General features: G+C 38.9%; 1 protein-coding gene across 2 annotated transcripts in view; it reads right to left on the bottom strand.

Annotated features, from left to right (window-relative positions):
• Positions 1-3414: 3414 nt before the first annotated feature.
• The window catches only part of ralgps2 (Ral GEF with PH domain and SH3 binding motif 2), a 94372-nt gene continuing 79950 nt past the window's right edge, over positions 3415-17836 (bottom strand). The window contains exons 10-21 of one of the 2 annotated variants that reach the window (XM_046835764.1): positions 16695-16832; positions 16463-16553; positions 16306-16373; positions 16071-16212; positions 15809-15960; positions 15370-15424; positions 14870-14947; positions 13193-13298; positions 11119-11211; positions 10309-10414; positions 9063-9154; positions 3415-7423 (exon numbers count right to left, since the gene is read on the bottom strand). In XM_046835764.1, the coding sequence (XP_046691720.1) occupies positions 7394-7423; positions 9063-9154; positions 10309-10414; positions 11119-11211; positions 13193-13298; positions 14870-14947; positions 15370-15424; positions 15809-15960; positions 16071-16212; positions 16306-16373; positions 16463-16553; positions 16695-16832 (1151 nt within the window). In that variant the 3' untranslated portion in view covers positions 3415-7393. The remainder of the gene's footprint in view (positions 7424-9062; positions 9155-10308; positions 10415-11118; positions 11212-13192; positions 13299-14869; positions 14948-15369; positions 15425-15808; positions 15961-16070; positions 16213-16305; positions 16374-16462; positions 16554-16694; positions 16833-17836) is intronic. The other variant, XM_046835765.1, reaches the window with a different exon arrangement.

Raw genomic sequence — 17836 nt, 5'->3', positions numbered from 1 at the left:
CATTTAAATTACCATTATAAATATTACAAAAAATCTGTGAGGGTTTTTTTTTCCTCAACAGAGATGCCATGAAGGATGCAGTGTGGATATTTTTCTCACTAGTACAAATAGTGTGTAAATATGTAGTTTGTTTAAAACCTAACTGAAAGAGATTTGGATGTGATGGCGAGGTGTGTATGAACATTCAACCGTACTACTGCGGATACTCCTGCACACATTGTATCCACATTCTTGTTATTTTGTGATATTTCTATGATTGAATGTGATTTTATTCAGCTTCAAAAACCCAACTGTTGTAGAACCAAGTACAAGAATAAAGAGCATGTCAGTTTCCAAATTTTGCATGCAGAGTACACCACCAATTGGAAAAAAATCTTTGGAAATCTCCAACCCATCATAGTAGAAAAGAAATGTTTATCTGGGGGGGGATGTACAATTTAAGGGAATATAAGGTCATTCCAAACATCGCAAAAAAGTTGGAACAGGGCCACGTTTACCACTGTGTAGCAACTGCTCCTTTTTTAACAATAGTCTGTATAGAGCAGGAAACCAGTAGCTTGAGTTTTACATACAAAGGTTGTCCCATTTGTGTCCGATACGGTGTTGTAGCTATTTTGTAGACGTGGGTCTTTTTATTTTTTTGTGTTTGTTTCATGATGCGACAGGTTGCAGGCAGGGCAAATCCAATGCCCGCACTCCTCTATTACAAAGCAATGCTGTTGTAATAGATGTAGAATGTGGTTTAGCATCGTCTTTCTGAAAGATGCAAGGGCTTCCCTTAAAAAAGGTATATATTGATCTGATACCTGCATTGATGGAGACTTTCCAGATGTGAAATCTGCCCATTCCACAGGTACTATGCACTCCCATACCATCAGAGATGCTGCTTTTTGAACCGAGTGCCGATGACAAGCCGGATGGTATCCTCTATCCTCTTTAATCAGGACAACACGGCATACATTTTCTAAAAGGAATTAAAAGTTTAGATTCGTCCAAACACAATAGTTTTCCAAGTTACCGCAGTCTATTCAAAATGTAAACTAATTTAAATGTAAAACTTTTAATTGTTTTGTTCTATAATTCTTAGGTTATGTAAAGCTGCTTTGAGACAATGCCCATTGTGAAAAGCGCTAAAGAAATACACTATTTTAAATGATCTTTGGGTCACATGTTAGCATTTCTGGATCATGTTCACATATGGCTACATCTTTGCATGATGGGAGCTTTACCCTGGATTTGTAGATGACATGCAAACTGTGTTCAGACAATGATTTCTGCAGGTGTTTCTAAGTCTATGCAGTGATTTACTTTACAGAATCATACTTTTATTTAATGCAGTGGCCCAAAGATCATGAGCATCGAGTATTGATTTTCGCATGATCAGAGATTTCTCCAGATTCTTGGAAAATTTGTATATTATGGACGTAAATGACGAGATAGTCGCACGTCAATTGTCTGCAAATCTCGATACTCACAAAAAATAAATTCTGAAGATAAGATTGTTCTTTTTGCACATTGGTGAACCATCTTTACCTCTGAGAGACTCTGCCTCTTTAAGATACACTTTTTATCCAGTCATGTTACTGACCTGTTGCTAATTAAGCTAATCAGTTGCAAAATATTCCTACAGCTGTTTCTTTTTAGTAACATTTTTCCACAACATCCCATAATTCTTTTGGAATTGGGGTCGACAATAATTTATACAGCAATGAGTGTAACCAGATGTAATTTAATTGAAATGCACTAAAAGGAGAGAGAAAGATTTAGTGCAAGTCACAGGTGATTTATAAGTTGGTAGAATTAAATATTAGCAGAATTAAATATCTAAAATATACATTTATATACAGTGCCTTGCGAAAGTATTCGGCCCCCTTGAACTTTGCGACCTTTTGCCACATTTCAGGCTTCAAACATATAGATATGAAACTGTCATTTTTTGTGAAGAATCAACAAGTGGGACACAATCATGACATGGAACAAAATTTATTGGATATTTCAAACTTTTTTAACAAATAAAAAACTGAAAAATTGGGCGTGCAAAATTATTCAGCCTCCTACTTTCAGTGCAGCAAACTCTCTCCAGAAGTTCAGTGAGGATCTCTGAATGATCCAATGTTGACCTAAATGACTAATGATGATAAATAGAATCCACCTGTGTGTAATCAAGTCTCCGTATAAATGCACCTGCACTGTGATAGTCTCAGAGGTCCGTTTAAAGCGCAGAGAGCATCATGAAGAACAAGGAACACACCAGGCAGGTCCCAGATACTGTTGTGGAGAAGTTTAAAGCCGGATTTGGATACAAAAAGATTTCCCAAGCTTTAAACATCCCAAGGAGCATTGTGCAAGCGATAATATTAAAATGGAGGAGTATCAGACCACTGCAAATCTACCAAGACCTGGCCGTCCCTCTGAACTTTCAGCTCATACAAGGAGAAGACTGATCAGAGATGCAGCCAAGAGGCCCATGATCACTCTGGATGAACTGCAGAGATCTACAGCTGAGGTGGGAGACTCTGTCCATAGGACAACATTCAGTCGTATACTGCACAAATCTGGCCTTTATGGAAGAGTGGCAAGAAGAAAGCCATTTCTTAAAGAGAACCATAAAATGTGTCGTCTAAAGACCTGAGACTGGGAAAGAGATTTGTCTTCCAACAAGACAATGATCCAAAACATAAAGCAAAATCTACAATGGAATGGTTCACAAATAAACATATCCAGGTGTTAGAATGGCCAAGTCAAAGTCCAAACCTGAATCCAATCGAGAATCTGTGGAAAGAACTGAAAACTGCTGTTCACAAATGCTCTCCATCCAACCTCACTGAGCTCGAGCTGTTTTGCAAGGAGGAATGGGCAAAAATTTCAGTCTCTCGATGTGCAAAACTGATAGAGACATACCCCAAGCGACTTACAGCTGTAATCGCAGCAAAAGGTGGCGCTACAAAGTATTAACTTAAAGGGGCTGAATAATTTTATATAGTTTTTTTTGTTAAAAAAGTTTGAAATATCCAATAAATTTCGTTCCACTTCATGATTGTGTCCCACTTGTTGTTGATTCTTCACAAAAAATGACAGTTTCATATCTATGTTTGAAGCCTGAAATGTGGCAAAAGGTCACAAAGTTCAAGGGGGCCAAATACTTTCACAAGGCACTGTATAACAAAACTATATATGTTGCGCTTTATTCTAGTAGTCACTGTGATTCTACTATTGTGTAACCTACCACTGTGTTTACCATCAATATTTCCAGCCATACATTCATTTACTTTGCAAACATGTAATAAATCAAGTGAGCTGAAGTGACTCTCTGGAGAATTTCACTAAAGGCATCACACCAGCATACATTCATTGCCTTACACACAGTCAAACACATTAATTAAAAAAATAAAAAATAAAAAAAACGGACCAGGGTTTAGAAAAAGGATCACACGTGTTTATTTGTTTTGTCCTTTTAGGAACCCAAGAGCACATCTTTCTACAGTCAGAGGTCATAGTGCTGCAGTGGGTCATAAAACAGGGAGGAGGGCTGGATATAAGTAAAGGAGGCTGCAGAATGGATGCAGGTGGGATGGCACCGAAGGACATCTCTGGGGGTCCCCACATTTGACCGATTCACACTGACACACAAACCATTTCATCACACAGCATATTCTATCCAAATGGAGGTCAATAAAACATATTTAGCTACAGAAAAAAAATGCAAAATCTCACAGATGTTTGTGTATTTGTAAAAGACAAACTGTATATAATAATATTAATAACAGTGTTAGTTTAAGTTATAATGCATGTGCAACATAACAAAAAAAAACAAGCAAAACAAAACAAAACCATACAGTTCACACAGGAAAAAAAAAAAAAGATGATCCCACTCTGGTCCAGAACTTAGAAAGTTGGTTCTTTCGAAATTCTTATGTACAGTAACATTTATGAACCAAATGCATTTGAACAGATTCCTGAATCTAATCCTATATAACCAGTTTTAGTACCACGTCATGTTTCTAAACGGACAGGCTGAAGTAAGAGAAGACAAGTCTGAGTTATAGTTGGGGAGTTTCTTTTCACTCCAGTCACCTTTTTCTGCGTACACGGACTATGATTTGCTGCGGTATTTGTTGTTTTTCAGATCTGTCCAAGCTTTTCCATTTCAACAATTTTGGGGGAAAAAAAAAAACCCAACACATTCAGTTCCTGATGGAAAAACCATTTAAAAAAAATCAATGCAAGAGATAGAGGGAAAGTACAATAACGAAATGTGTGTCTGCTTGACCATGTGGCATAGTTTGGTGAAAAGGTCAGCACTTTGAGCAGCGCCAGTTCCCAACACTTTGGTAAATTAATGAGGGGCTTTATGTGCACAAACCACACTGCATTTCCCTTTTTTACCAGCTTTCAGTCTTTATGAATGTGTGAGAGAGTAAAACTCCGACACATCTTCACTCTACACTCCTATCTTCTGGCTTTGAAAGTGATGTTTAGTGACATGTTGCAAGCTGAGAGCAGCCATGCCAAATCCACTCAGTGAGCTCCCCTGCCTAAACAATAATGGCTGCTCTATCACAGCAGACTGACTTCATCTTGCCTTGCAACCCACAGTGTTATACAAACAATTGTTTCGAGCCAATATGGCTGCTTATAAAGCAAAAATATGTGACAACAGTGGTGCATAAACGCTTTTCACTGCATTGTGTGGCATATCTATATTCAATCTCAAACAACCCCGATGTGCTTTTTGCGAAAGAATCCCCAAAAACGAACTCTACGTCCATACCGTAGAGATCAGCTTAAACCTGTGGCACTTTATAATTCTCATGTAAACACTTCTCCAAGACGTCACTCGTTCTATTAGACATATCGGGTCCGGCACTATCATGAATGATATATATATTTAAAAAAAAACTTTTAATACTGTTCAATTCATTTCTTCATTCTTGTAATAGTGTTGGACGAGATATTCGAAAGACCATCCAAAAACAAACCACTCTCCAGAAGCCCGTAAACTAGAACACGACCCCGGATCTGAGGCACCATTAAAAGATTGCTGGTCAAACGCACAGGTGACTGGAGCAAAGAGAGAGAGCCAATGTTTGAGGGGTGGGGGGGTGGGAGACGACACAATCTTAAAAAAAGACAAGTAAAACACCACTAAAGCAAAGTAAACAACACAAAAAGGAAAGGATTGTTTCATGTGCCCGTCCTTAACAAATGATTCTGTCTCCCCTATTGAACTGTAAAATGCTATTTATTTGTTCAGAGCTTCTCGATCCTCCTCGATTGTTCCCGATAGAGCCTTATACACTCGCATAAAACTAGACTGCGTTTCTATGGATTCCTTCTACAGATTCCACGAGGGGGGGGGTCTAAAGTACATAACGCGTTTAACATCATGGTAAGGCTGGACCGTGCAGAGGAAGGGTTTTTAAACACAACGTGTAGTCATGTGCGGAGGTACAGTAAACTCCCAGCTCGATTCATTTACAATAAGTAACAGCTACCGAAATAAAAAAAACAAACAAACAAACAAGCACAAAGCACGTCAAAATAAACAATTGAAACGAAAAGACTGAAAAAAGTGTAACAGACAATTAAAATAATCCTAAGACCAGTGCAACGGAAACCTACTTTGACTAACGTAATACTGCAAATAAAAAGAAACTAAACAAACAAAACATGTAAACAAAAAGCAAATGGCTCAAAGATAGCTTCTTTGTACAATTGTGAATCTTTTTTCATACGGTTATCGATGAAACACATTCAAACACATGCAGCCACCTCTAACAGTCTGAATTTTTTGAAACCTATCCGCTATAAACAAACTATAGATGTAAATAGATGGAAGGAAACAATGTTAAACCACCACGGAGATTACAGGCAAAAAAATATTATATATATATATATATATATATATATATATATATATATATATATATATATATATATATATATATCCAATTGACATTCACAGCATTCAAGTACATATGAAAATGTGTGTCCTGGTAAGCAACATCCCACTTTTTAGATATGGATTTATGTGGGGAAGAGAGAAGTGAAAGAAAAGAAAGTGAAAGAAAGAAAGGAAAGAAAAAAAAAAAAAAAAAAAAAAAAGAATATACCTGTACACATGACCTCTGCTTTGAGGCTTCAGTCGTACCATAAACAGCACCTGCTGCTGTATAAACCCCACACACCCAATTGTACCACAACCCACCCACCTCTGTGCACACTGTGCCATACGTTTCCCAACCCAACCATGGGTAATTCATTTTATCTTTACATTCGCTTTCCTTCTTTCCATCTTTCATCCTGTCATACAAAACCATCGCTGTCTGAGAGTTGGCTTAAGTGCCTCTAAGGGAAAAAATAAATAAATCATTATTCATCTCCTGAATGCTCGTATTATATGTGACCGTATGTGTGTGAGTGTGTAAATGCATGCAGGTTTAATTGATAGAAATCTCCGAGACACTAAAAAGGTGATGCAAATATTCAAGGGAACACGGTTTTTTTTCCCCGTGTGGTTTTTCATTGAGTATCAGAGCCCTTTTTCAAAAACGGTTGTAACAAATGAGACACTTCCGATCCCTGCAGTTAAACCTGCATTCTGAAAAGCTTGTGTCATGCTTGCTTGAGCCCAACTCAAGTGTACGAATAGAAGCAACGTGTGTGACGATGTGCGTGCTTTTGGGCATAAATGTGAGTGAAAGTAAGAGTGTGAGACTGAGTGAAAAGAGAGGGAGAATGTGAGAGAAAGAGAGAAAGGTTTTGACCTAAATGTGACAAGCCCCAATTTAAAAAACAAAACAAATGTTTCCTTAAAGGTCCTGGTGGTATGTGTGAGGCATGAAGAGGAGAAGAGTTTAGAGTTCCACTGGTGGACGGTGCATGAGTCCCAGCTGTTCATTCACAACATGAACAGAATTAACGAGACCAAAAATTGCAATTAAAAAACAAAACAAAAAAAACAAAACAAAGAAGGGGTGCAGATGGAGTTAAGAACCTGGTGCACTGGATGCAGGAACAGAAGAAGAAAATAATTTCTCTTTGGTAGGGAAAGAGACTATAATGGAGAGAGGCTGAATACAAAGTCGAATAAAATCCAAAAAAATAGAAGAGGAGACAGGGATCCACACCAGTGGAGAGCTGGATAGACACACATGCGCACACAAACACACACTCCGAGATTTTGCTCCACTCTGTAAGGCAGTGGTGGTGGAGGGCTTTGCAGTGAGACTCAGGCTGGGTGATGGCAGTGGAAAAGCTACTGTAAAATAGTTACTCTCTCCACTCCTCTTCTGTTCTCTTCACTTCTCGCACCCTCACTCCGTAACCTCTTTTCTCATGTCTTTTAGCACCCGCCTTTGAAATGGTTTTTTTTGCTGTCTGATTGGACCTTTCATTCAAAGGACATTAGATTTGCTGGAACCTGAAAAACAAAACAAAAAAACAATTCGAGTTTACATTTTGCGCAACCCGGATTTACATTACACTGCAAAGACCAACTAAAAAAAGTAGCTGTTATTTAAGTACTGAAATGACTTGGAGCTGAAATATGATCGCACGGTAGCATGTTAGATATATACAATCAGGATAAGCATCTGTCTACTGTGACCTTGGTTTAAATCCATAACAGAGGGTTCCTCCGACTCCATTTTTGTATCATTCATTCTCTTTTCAAACGGTAGGAATATCAAAGACAGATTTTGTATGCTAATATTTTGAGGTCAAAATCAATCCAGCCACATTTTAATGAATAGTGTGTGTGTGTGTGTGTGTTATAATCCAGACACTGTGGACTGGTGCGGGACGATAAAAAAATGGTCAATTTCCCCTTCCATTTACTGCTGTGAAACACTAGTAACAAACTAGTACTGGGTCTTAAATTGCAAACTCTGTGTTTTTCCCCATTAGTTAGTGTTTAAATCCTCTCATGCAGCTTTCAATCCAAGCATTGTGTGTACCAGTCATCTGTATTTTCCTTGTGTGAATACACTATATGGGCAAAGATTTGTGGATACCTGACCATGAGATTGGTATGTGCTTTTTGAACATCCCATTTCCACATTTAGTCCCAGTTTGCTGTTATAATATCTGCCTTTCTTCTGGGAAACTGTTCCACTAGATTTTGTAGAGATTTGTGCTCATTCATCCACAACAGCGTTAGTAATATCAGGTAGTAATGTAGGTGAGGTGGGGAGGCCAATCCTCCTGCCAATTAATCCCAAAGGGGTTCAATAGGGTTGAGGTCAGAGCTCTATAGCAGGCACCTCAAGATCTTCCACTCTTACCCATGTAAACTATATCGGCTTGGTGCACAGAGGCTTTGTCATACAGGAATGGGTTTGGGTCTCCCAGTTCAAGTGTAGGGAAAAATTAATGGCCGGAAAAGCCAGGTGTCCCAATACTTTTGTACGTATAGCGCACTTTTAAATACAATGTAAGAGTTTTTAATGTTGCTCATGACAACGATCACAATGATGGTGGAAATGTTTTACAAGAGTTCAAAATGCATGAAATCGCTAAACATTTTCGAGATCCTCTTGAAAGCCTGATGGACAGGGATGTTTAGGCTCTGATGTGCCATCTGGCGAACGTCAGCTTTAATGCTCCAAAATTACATTAGATATGCGGGCGTGCATATGAACAACGCTGCTTTCGATGTCACTGCTTCTGCACACATGGGCAAGTATAAACCAGAACACTCTGCTTCACATCGTCCCACAAAACACCACCCTGAGGAGCTTTATTTTCCTATAACACAACACTTTCTTCCACACTGTTTACTCAGTGTAAAGATTATTCATTTGGTTTTAGTCATACACATGTATGTAATTGACATAATAAAGGACAAATGTTATTGTATAACTTAGGGGGAAAAAAACAACAAAAAAACTGACCTTTCCATAATCCTAAATAATGATCTTTGCTGTTCTTTTTACATTTTTAAAAATTTCCATGGTTCATAAATATTTGTTAAATATTTTCTATAAATAGTAATTAGTGCTGACCTGATGCTTTTTTTACTTACAGACAAAATATTAACTGAGGAACACACAAATGCTTACCTGTTGTCTGTTGCTCTGACATGCTGCACTGAGGTGTTTAAACCACAGCAAAGCGTTCGTTCTGTTCCCTGCCTGAAACTTGTATGAGTTTCCTGCATACACGCAACAAAATCAGAGAGATGCCTACATATACACATACATACATAAAAATGTGTTTATTTGGAAACACCCAGATGATGAAATTCCTGTAAGATGAAAAACAGGCTAAAAGATGTTAGCAGACTGCCTTACAAACACAGTCAAACATGGAGGTGGAAGCTTAATGTTTTGGGGTTTGTTTTGGTGCAGGGAACGTTGAAGACTTATTCTGGGTGAAAGGAATACTGAACCAACACCATGCAATTGCATCTGGACTGCAGCTGATTGGAATCAACTTCACCATACAACAAGACAATGACCTGAAGCATATGTCCAAGCTCTGTAAAGTTTAAACACTCGGCTGGAGTGTTCACTATCATGGAATGGCCTGCCCAGACACTGCACCCAAATCCTATTGAACTGCTCTGGCATAAACTGAATCAGTTCAGAAAGAAATCTCTGTGTTTCTAAAAACTTATCATACACACTTGTGGCTCTTAAAAGGCATAATGCACAATAAAAAATAAAAAAATACTCGTATCTATATCAAAAATGTCTTATTGCGACTTGGTAGCAGCTTTTCCACAGCCTCGTAATGGGTCACGACCTGGTGCTTAGGAGCCACTGATGTAATGTGTACAGCTAAACTATAATTCCTTTACATTTGTTTATTGTCTGTACATTAATGTACATAAAACCTCTGCAGTGTGGTGACAAAATGATCATCTTTATCCAGTGTTGCAGAGACTGTGTACCCTAGACTTAGATATGCAACTGCAATGTATATTGTCTCATGATGAATCCCCCAGTGGGAGTCATATCTAAATACAAATTAACTAGTACCCAAAAAAAAAAAAAAAAAAAAAAAAAAAAAGAAAAAAATGAGAAATAGAAATACAAATGAGAAATAGGACACCAGTGCGGATTTAGCAGGCATGTGCAAATGAGAACCCTGAGGCTGCAACCTTTTTTTATTTTCCCAGGTATAGTTTTACAACCAGCTATTTAAAGTACACATGCACCAGAGGTGAAACTAAGCTTGGAAACAGTTTTTGCATTTCAGATTTTTCAATTGAAAATGTTCAGTAGAAAAAGGTTTGTGGCATCAAATAGACAAAAAAAGGTGATCAAAGTCATTCATGGTCTGTATCTGCATGGACACGCTCACCGTGCTCAGAGTCTGTCAGCAGGAATACATCAGGATGCTCTGGGTCATCTGCCATCATCGTCATTAATCCCACCACAGGGACACATTTACTGGAGGTCGACTTAAACTGACAGAGAAAGAGAAAGAGGGACATAAAACTTTGGGAGGGAGAAAAAATTTGTCCCCGGATTTTGTTTGTTTATTGTTTTTTTTTTAATGTCATGCCAGCAGCGGTGGCTATTTCCATGACAAGATCAAGGTGGGCATGACGAGATTTGACAGAGTTTTGACTATGGCAAAGTTCAATGTTTATATAGAGCCTTTTAGATTAATGTTCCGTAAGTATTACAGTATTTTCTTTGGTGATACATTTTGAAGGTTCCTTCATATGTACTTTCTGAGTAGAAAAGCCATGTACTATGTATTTAGCGCATGATACTTGTGCATGTATTTTACTATGACCTGCGTGCCTGTGTAACTGTTCCTGTGCTGCATGTGTTTCTTATTAACTCAGTGAATGATAGCTGCCTTGGTACACATGATGTCATATACCACTTCATTCCAATGAGTGTAAGCAGTTGCCCTCACTAATTGCAACCCACTGATTACCCGGTTATTGGGAGCACCACATGTTTATATTCTTTTGTTCTGAAAGGCTTTCTTTTGCTCTCTATGGCTTATGTAAAATTAGAGGGTTTTTTTCTGTGAAGCAGCTCAGAGAAGGTTTTTTTCCCTTCTAATGCACCATTGCATCCCTCAGAGCTCAAACCTGGGGCAGTATTAAGTGAGGAACCACAGAGATTGGTATGTAAAGGCATGGCAGGTACTCACATGCTTTCTTTCAGTGGCTTTAAGAGACTTGGCAGTGTAATAGTAGAGCTGAGTACCACACAGTGCTACCCAGTACTTAGTCCATGCAGCCACCTAAAGGAAAAGAAAAAAAAAAGTTATCGTACATATCACAAGGGAAACATAAGTAAACACGTTTGCACACACCCACGTTGTTGAGGTCAAGGCTGGTCAAAACATAAAACTATATAAGGAGCCCTATAAAATCCTAATGGAGCACACACACATGAGATGGATGATATAAGAAAGAAAAACCATGCAAATGTTGAAGTTAATGGTGAATATGAAATAGCTCATACACTGTGTGCTGTATCACAGTGGCCTTGGGAGTGATTCATCTCTTACTTCATGACTATGTGATGGCTGGAGAGCTCTTACTGCGTATATGGAGCTGACCACGAATGTAAAACGCTCCTAAATATCGCCCTAATCAATCAAATAGACTGATGAAAGGAGATTTTATTAACATACAAAATAGGTAGAAGTGTGTTTAAATGTAAAGGGGTAGGGTTGTAACGGTTCCCTCTTCTCCCATAACCAAACTTCAAACTTGTGCATTTTACTGCCGGGGTTGATTTATACAACACACAGCCAAGCACTAAGGACAGAGACAGTGGAGCTGAAGTCCTAATACAGCGCTGCACCAGCAGATAGAGAGGAAACCTGCACGTAGCAACCTGTAGAAATGTTACCCGTGTTAAATATGTAATCAAAAACCCTCCATCAGAGTCTGACCAGCTAAATATCTATACCTTTATCTAAAATCTTGGCATGTAATTTCACTTAGGCAAAATAAATATAGGAATAAATAACTGAAATGTTAGCCACTCTAACACTTTTGACTTATTACATAATTGTATGCGATGTGTAATTTCAAGCGATTTGTTTGTCTTTGAATTTTGAGTATTATTAATACTAATTTATAGAGATCATGGAGCATAACCTAGATTCATGGTCGGGTTTGAATTCATACAAGAGCTTAGGCATGACTGCACTCATATTCCTATATTAGCACTGCAGTTTATATAGTCCCCTCATCAGGAAATCCGAAGTTCGAATCCCAGTAATGTCATGGTTGTTAATGGCCAAGAGTCCTCGGAGATCATGTATGCAGAAGAGGGGAAACAACACTTTCCTCTGAGAATGTTATGTTGCACTGCTGTATGATAGAGGTCGGCTGATTCATCGGATTTTGGCAATTAATCGGCACTGATAGCTGGAACTAGCGCCTATTGTCAAAAATCTATTCCGATAGTTTTTCCGGGTTGCGTTATACAGTAATACAGCGGCCTCCAGAGGCAAATCACTGATGCCACGTACTGTTTATTTGACAGTTTCTTTTTTTAAATTTTGGATGTAACTTTTATTTTAACTGTTACTTTTTGTTTCAGCTTGAATGCATGTCTTATTTTTCTTAATATTTCTTAATATAATGAATATGTTTATATGTATTTTATTTTCATGATTCAGTACTGTTTTTTAATTTTTGTAATAAAGATCAGTACTATTTTATATGGAGTGTTGTGATATGTTTGTTTCCAGTATCCATTTTAATTGGTTGATTAATCTGTTATCGGCAAGTACGATCCAACCTAGCTATCGCTATCGGTAAAATCCACTATCTACTAAGAGAGGCTGGTGAATGAGAATCATAATCCCGTAATAAACATTATTTTCTAAATTTCCTAGTCATTTTGTAACTAGCCCCTCAAATGAAAGAGACCTGTCGGTCATAATAAAACAGACAGAAACGTTGTGTACATGTGTACAGTATATTCATTTAGTAACATCCCCAGTGTGCCCTGTTGGGAGACCCCCGGTGTACTGCATAAGTACCTTTTGCCACGTACGCAGATGTTGTCACCAACGCTACTGTAAAAACTGAATCAAACTAGGAAGTGGAATTGGATGTGATGAGCACAGATGAATGAAGTGATTAACACAGTGAAACGTTCCAGTGTGGTTATAGGAAGCACTAAAACTAACTATTATTGCGATAATCAATGAATGGAGGTGATGGAATAAATTACAAGACTGAAGTGCACGGAGGTCTCACCGTAGGCTTCTTGCCCTCCTTTAGGATGGTTTTTCTGCGTAACACTCCCTGGACAGTCACTGCTCCAGGGTACAGGTGCACTGCCAGCTCCTCGGACTCGGCTGAACTATTCAAACAGACAAACAAGCACAGTTTGTTACCTTACAATTTCAATGTACAAATTACTCAGGATTGGTGTGGTGTTGCTGAACTCAGTAGTATGGTTGAATTATTTACTCTACGCCAAAACGATGTGAACACTTGAGAATCACAGCCATATACGTGCCTTCCTCAAAAACCTGGCCTCAAGAAATGGCTGGAGTCATAGTACTCCAAATTAATGACCTGCATAAAGCCTTGACCTCAGCCCCACTGAACACCTTTTGGATAAACTAAAACGCAGACCTCCTCCCCAACATCAGCACATGATCTCAGCAATGCTCTTGTAGCTGAATGAACACTGCCAAAATAATCCTGCTTTGAAGAATGTAGTTATATATATATATATATATATATATATATATATATATATATATATAAAAAAAACAGCAAAGGGGATAATTCAATAAGCACATATGAATGTAAAAGTCAGGTGTCCACATACATTCTGGTCATCCAGTGAAGATTGTATAGGATCAAAGTAATACATAATCCGTTGAATGAGAGGATTAGTACCATATTACTCACATCACTGACTGAGTTCATAAACACGGCTTCCATTCTTTCGAGCTCTCACACAAGCACGCATGCACACACACACACCAAAAAAAAGGGGGGGGAAATGATGCAGACCCCTTAATACTTTAATCCAGGGAAATTAAACAAGAAAACACCACAAGAGAGATGTGAAAAACATTTGGAAATTCAGCTATTTTGTTCCTCATACATATTTTTTTTTTAAGAGGAATGATCTGTGTGGTCTCATAGAAGATAGGTGACAAATTAAAAGGAAAAATGGGTGTGTATTCTATGCTGTAAGAACATTTTCCTGGCATGGTTTAGGTTCACATCTCCACTTTGTGGGAAACTTCCCTGCAAACCATTACAAACCAATTCGGTTTACATTAATCCTACGATGAAACAGTTTTTTCCTGATTCAGTTCTCTATTCAAAATAGGACAGTGCTACAATACTTACAGTACTGAACAGCTTAATGAATTTGACAAAAACAAATCTCCTCTGCTATGCCTTGACAGTTGCAAAAAAATGCAATTTGTGTGAGAAATTTTGTACATCGACTGACAACATATTGTTTGGATAATAGAATAGTGTTCGTTTCTGTGTCAGGGGCGTGCCGAAGGAGTTCTCACTGCTTTTCAACAACAGTTTGCCACCTGTATGTATATAGATTCAGAGAATAAAAGGTAACGTACAACATTAGAAATCACATACACAACGATTTAATAATATCAATTTGTTTAGTCAAATTACAAATGAAAATGAAGCAGGGAAAAAAGAAAAAAAAAAAAAAAAAAAAAAGACCGATGTCTCCAGCAGCTAAAAGCAAGCCGAGGCTGCAAGACAGAATCATCAGAACCCGCAACACCCCTGGAGTTCAGAGAAGCCCATCACCAAGTGCAATTTTCTAACACCTTTATACACCGTGCAGCTGCTTGGCCCAAGTCAGGGTGGTGCGAGAGGCAAAGCAGGAAAGAGAAAGTCAGTCAGAGAGAATGGCCCAGTGGTGACTGGAGTTACCTGCTGGGCCTGTGGCCTCCTCTGCAGGAGATGCGGCCAACTCGGGTCACTGGGCCCAGAGAGTGGTAGAAACGTGTCCTGTTGGGTGTCGGTCATAATGGTGCAGGGATCAGTTTCAGCCAAAACACACACATGCATGTGTATATTCATACTCTCTCATGAGCTACACAATTAATATTATTTTTTGATTAGCACACGTTGGGTTTTCCACTAACACACACAACATAGATACAGTGCCATTGTTACACACATACACACACAGACAGAACTACGAGTGCAGCAGTCACAAAAAACAGGCCACTAGAAGAAATTATCAAATATAATAACGCACTTCTGTAAATATATTTGTGTGAATATGTGCCAAGGCAAAAAAATTTGATCTAATCAGAAAATTGGAACATTCAGTGGTTCAATGAAAAGAAATACATGGCTAGTAGTGTGGTGGTGGTTGCTGGTGGACCTTTGTGCACTTGCGCATCAACAAAAAATAGTGTATTTACCTTTCAAACGCAGGCCAAGACATTTCTTCACTGAGTTCCGATCCCTCACTGCTTCCTGCAGCAACAACCAGAATGTAAGTGTAAGTACTACATGCATGTAAAGATCTCTAATTGTTTGTAGTGTGTGTGTGTGTGTGTGTGTGTGTGTGTGTGTGTGTGTGTGTGTATATATGTGCATGCTTTATACTGTTAAAAAGCAAATGTATGTGTAAGTTTGGAATGGGCTTGTAAACAGGATGTTTGGAACAGAGATACCACTCGAGAAAATGACTAAGTGCCTTGAATTTCAACTCCAATAGATTGGATAATAGACACATTCATTTTTCCATCCTTACAACTATCCATCTACACAGGGGTCCATCCATCCGCACATCCGCACATCCATCCATCCATCCGCACAACCACTCCACTCCATTAGGTGTGTGTAGGGATTTCATACCCAATGAGATGCCACTGGACAGAGTGGAGCTCTCTGCTTGTCCTCGTGTAGGTGTGTTGCTCTCCAGTACACTGTCGTCCAGCAGGTGTCTGGATCCAGCATTGGGGAATGTAGCGCTCTTAAACTCCACTGTGTTCATCTTATGAATAAAACTACATCATGGGGAATATGCAAATATATACACAAACACACACACGCAAAGAGAATGAGTGCAAAGAAGTAAAGGCTGTGAGAGTGTAAATGTTTGAGTGAAGTGACTCACTTGTAGCCCAGGCTGTGACATTTCCTGTGCCCATACGGTAGGAGGTTGCGAGGGGAAGGTGGAGTACCAGGGACTTTAGGTAGGCCACCATCAGCAGAGTTGCCACGGCGACCACACAAGGGCGAACCAGAGGCATCCGATCCTGCGCCACAGAAATGAATTAAGCTGCTACATGTTTCTCCACCCATAGAAGTAGAACGTGTTCGCACTATTGGCGGAATGCTCTTTTCCATACCTACGAGGTCTTCTCTAGAGGCAGTTGCACGAGGTGTGCTAGTGGCCGGCTCGATCTTTAAAGACAACCTGATCACAACAGAAAAAAATAAATACAATTTAGAAACGATACACACGTGCAAACAAGAACAGAAGTCACCGATGCTACACACACTCACTTGTAGTTGTCATCCTCCACAAACTTCTGCAACTCCTCAATGTAGTGGACTGAGGTCAGATAGTTCTGGACATGAGGCAATTCAGGTATATCTGAGCCAGGAACAAAAGAAGAATTTAAAATCCATTGCATCAAATTGTAATAAATTATGAACTCCCATTAAACACACACACTCACACACACACACACACACACACACACACACACAAAAACACACACACAAAAACACACACCATATTCGCAGGATCTTTGTAGGTCTGAGATGATTCTCAGAATGTTGTTCATCAAGTTGGACCTCTGTTCATTCTCCAGAATACTGCCGGTGGAGGGATACGCTGAGTCTATGTAGGTAAGATCTGACAGATACATACCTGAAGAAAAAACACACACACACACACACCCCAAAGTCAGTTAACAGTTAATACTAAATGTGCAAGCATTCTTTCCTTCAGAACACTATGTGAACAGTCCCTGCTGCTATGCTCTGCTTCTTCGAGAAATCGGACAAGAACACAAAGTTCTTCTTTCCGCACACAATAAAGGCTTTTCAGAATTTCAAGTGTTGCCCAGTCCACAGATAGAATAAGCAGTTTAAGAAGATTAAGGGGCCCGCTTTCGTATTACATAAGAGAAACTTTCCAGTAAGGATGGGAAGAGACCGATCACCTCTGGCTGCACAGACTCAAACCTGGATAAACTTTTAAGCATATTAAGATCATTATGACAGAAAATATTAATATTAGAATATAGGGAAAGAAGATTTAGGATTTTTTGTCCAATTTCTTTTGTTTTTACTCAGCCTTAAAGCCCTGCATGTCTCACAAATACATGTCAAATAACACCATTTGCTGTGCTGCTCTTTTAAAGCGAATCTCCCTCCGTCTTTTCTGCCTAAATTCTGTCCTAATCATGCACACGGTGTAGGAAAAAGTTAAAGGAGAGTAAGAGAAGGTGCACAAACTAGTTTCCTGCAGCTTCTTAAAAACATGACCCTGTTCCATTTATATAAACCAGGCACCACAGAATTCTTTCACCTATTCAACATGATTTTTAACCATAATGATTATTAGTTTACAGCAGTCCAATCACCACTTTCCCTTGAATGAATAGATCCCAGATTATAAAAAGTGAGCTTAATGATTTTATATATTTGCCTAATGGGTTTGTAGTATGGGGAAATAATTAAGAAAATATAGTAGTAGTCTATCGATCTCATCTTAGTGATATGTTTGGGGTCGTTATTATGTTGGAAAACTGCCCGGTTTCTGAATCCAGGGCATCATGTTCTGCTTCAGAATGTCACAGTACATGTTGGAATCCATGTTTCCCTCAATGAACCACAGCTCCCCAGTTCCAGCAGCACTCATGCAGCCCC

This window comes from Silurus meridionalis, chromosome 23 (genome assembly GCF_014805685.1).
Source record: "Silurus meridionalis isolate SWU-2019-XX chromosome 23, ASM1480568v1, whole genome shotgun sequence".
NCBI classification, from domain to species: domain Eukaryota; kingdom Metazoa; phylum Chordata; class Actinopteri; order Siluriformes; family Siluridae; genus Silurus; species Silurus meridionalis.
This window is presented reverse-complemented; position numbering and strand designations above follow the sequence as displayed.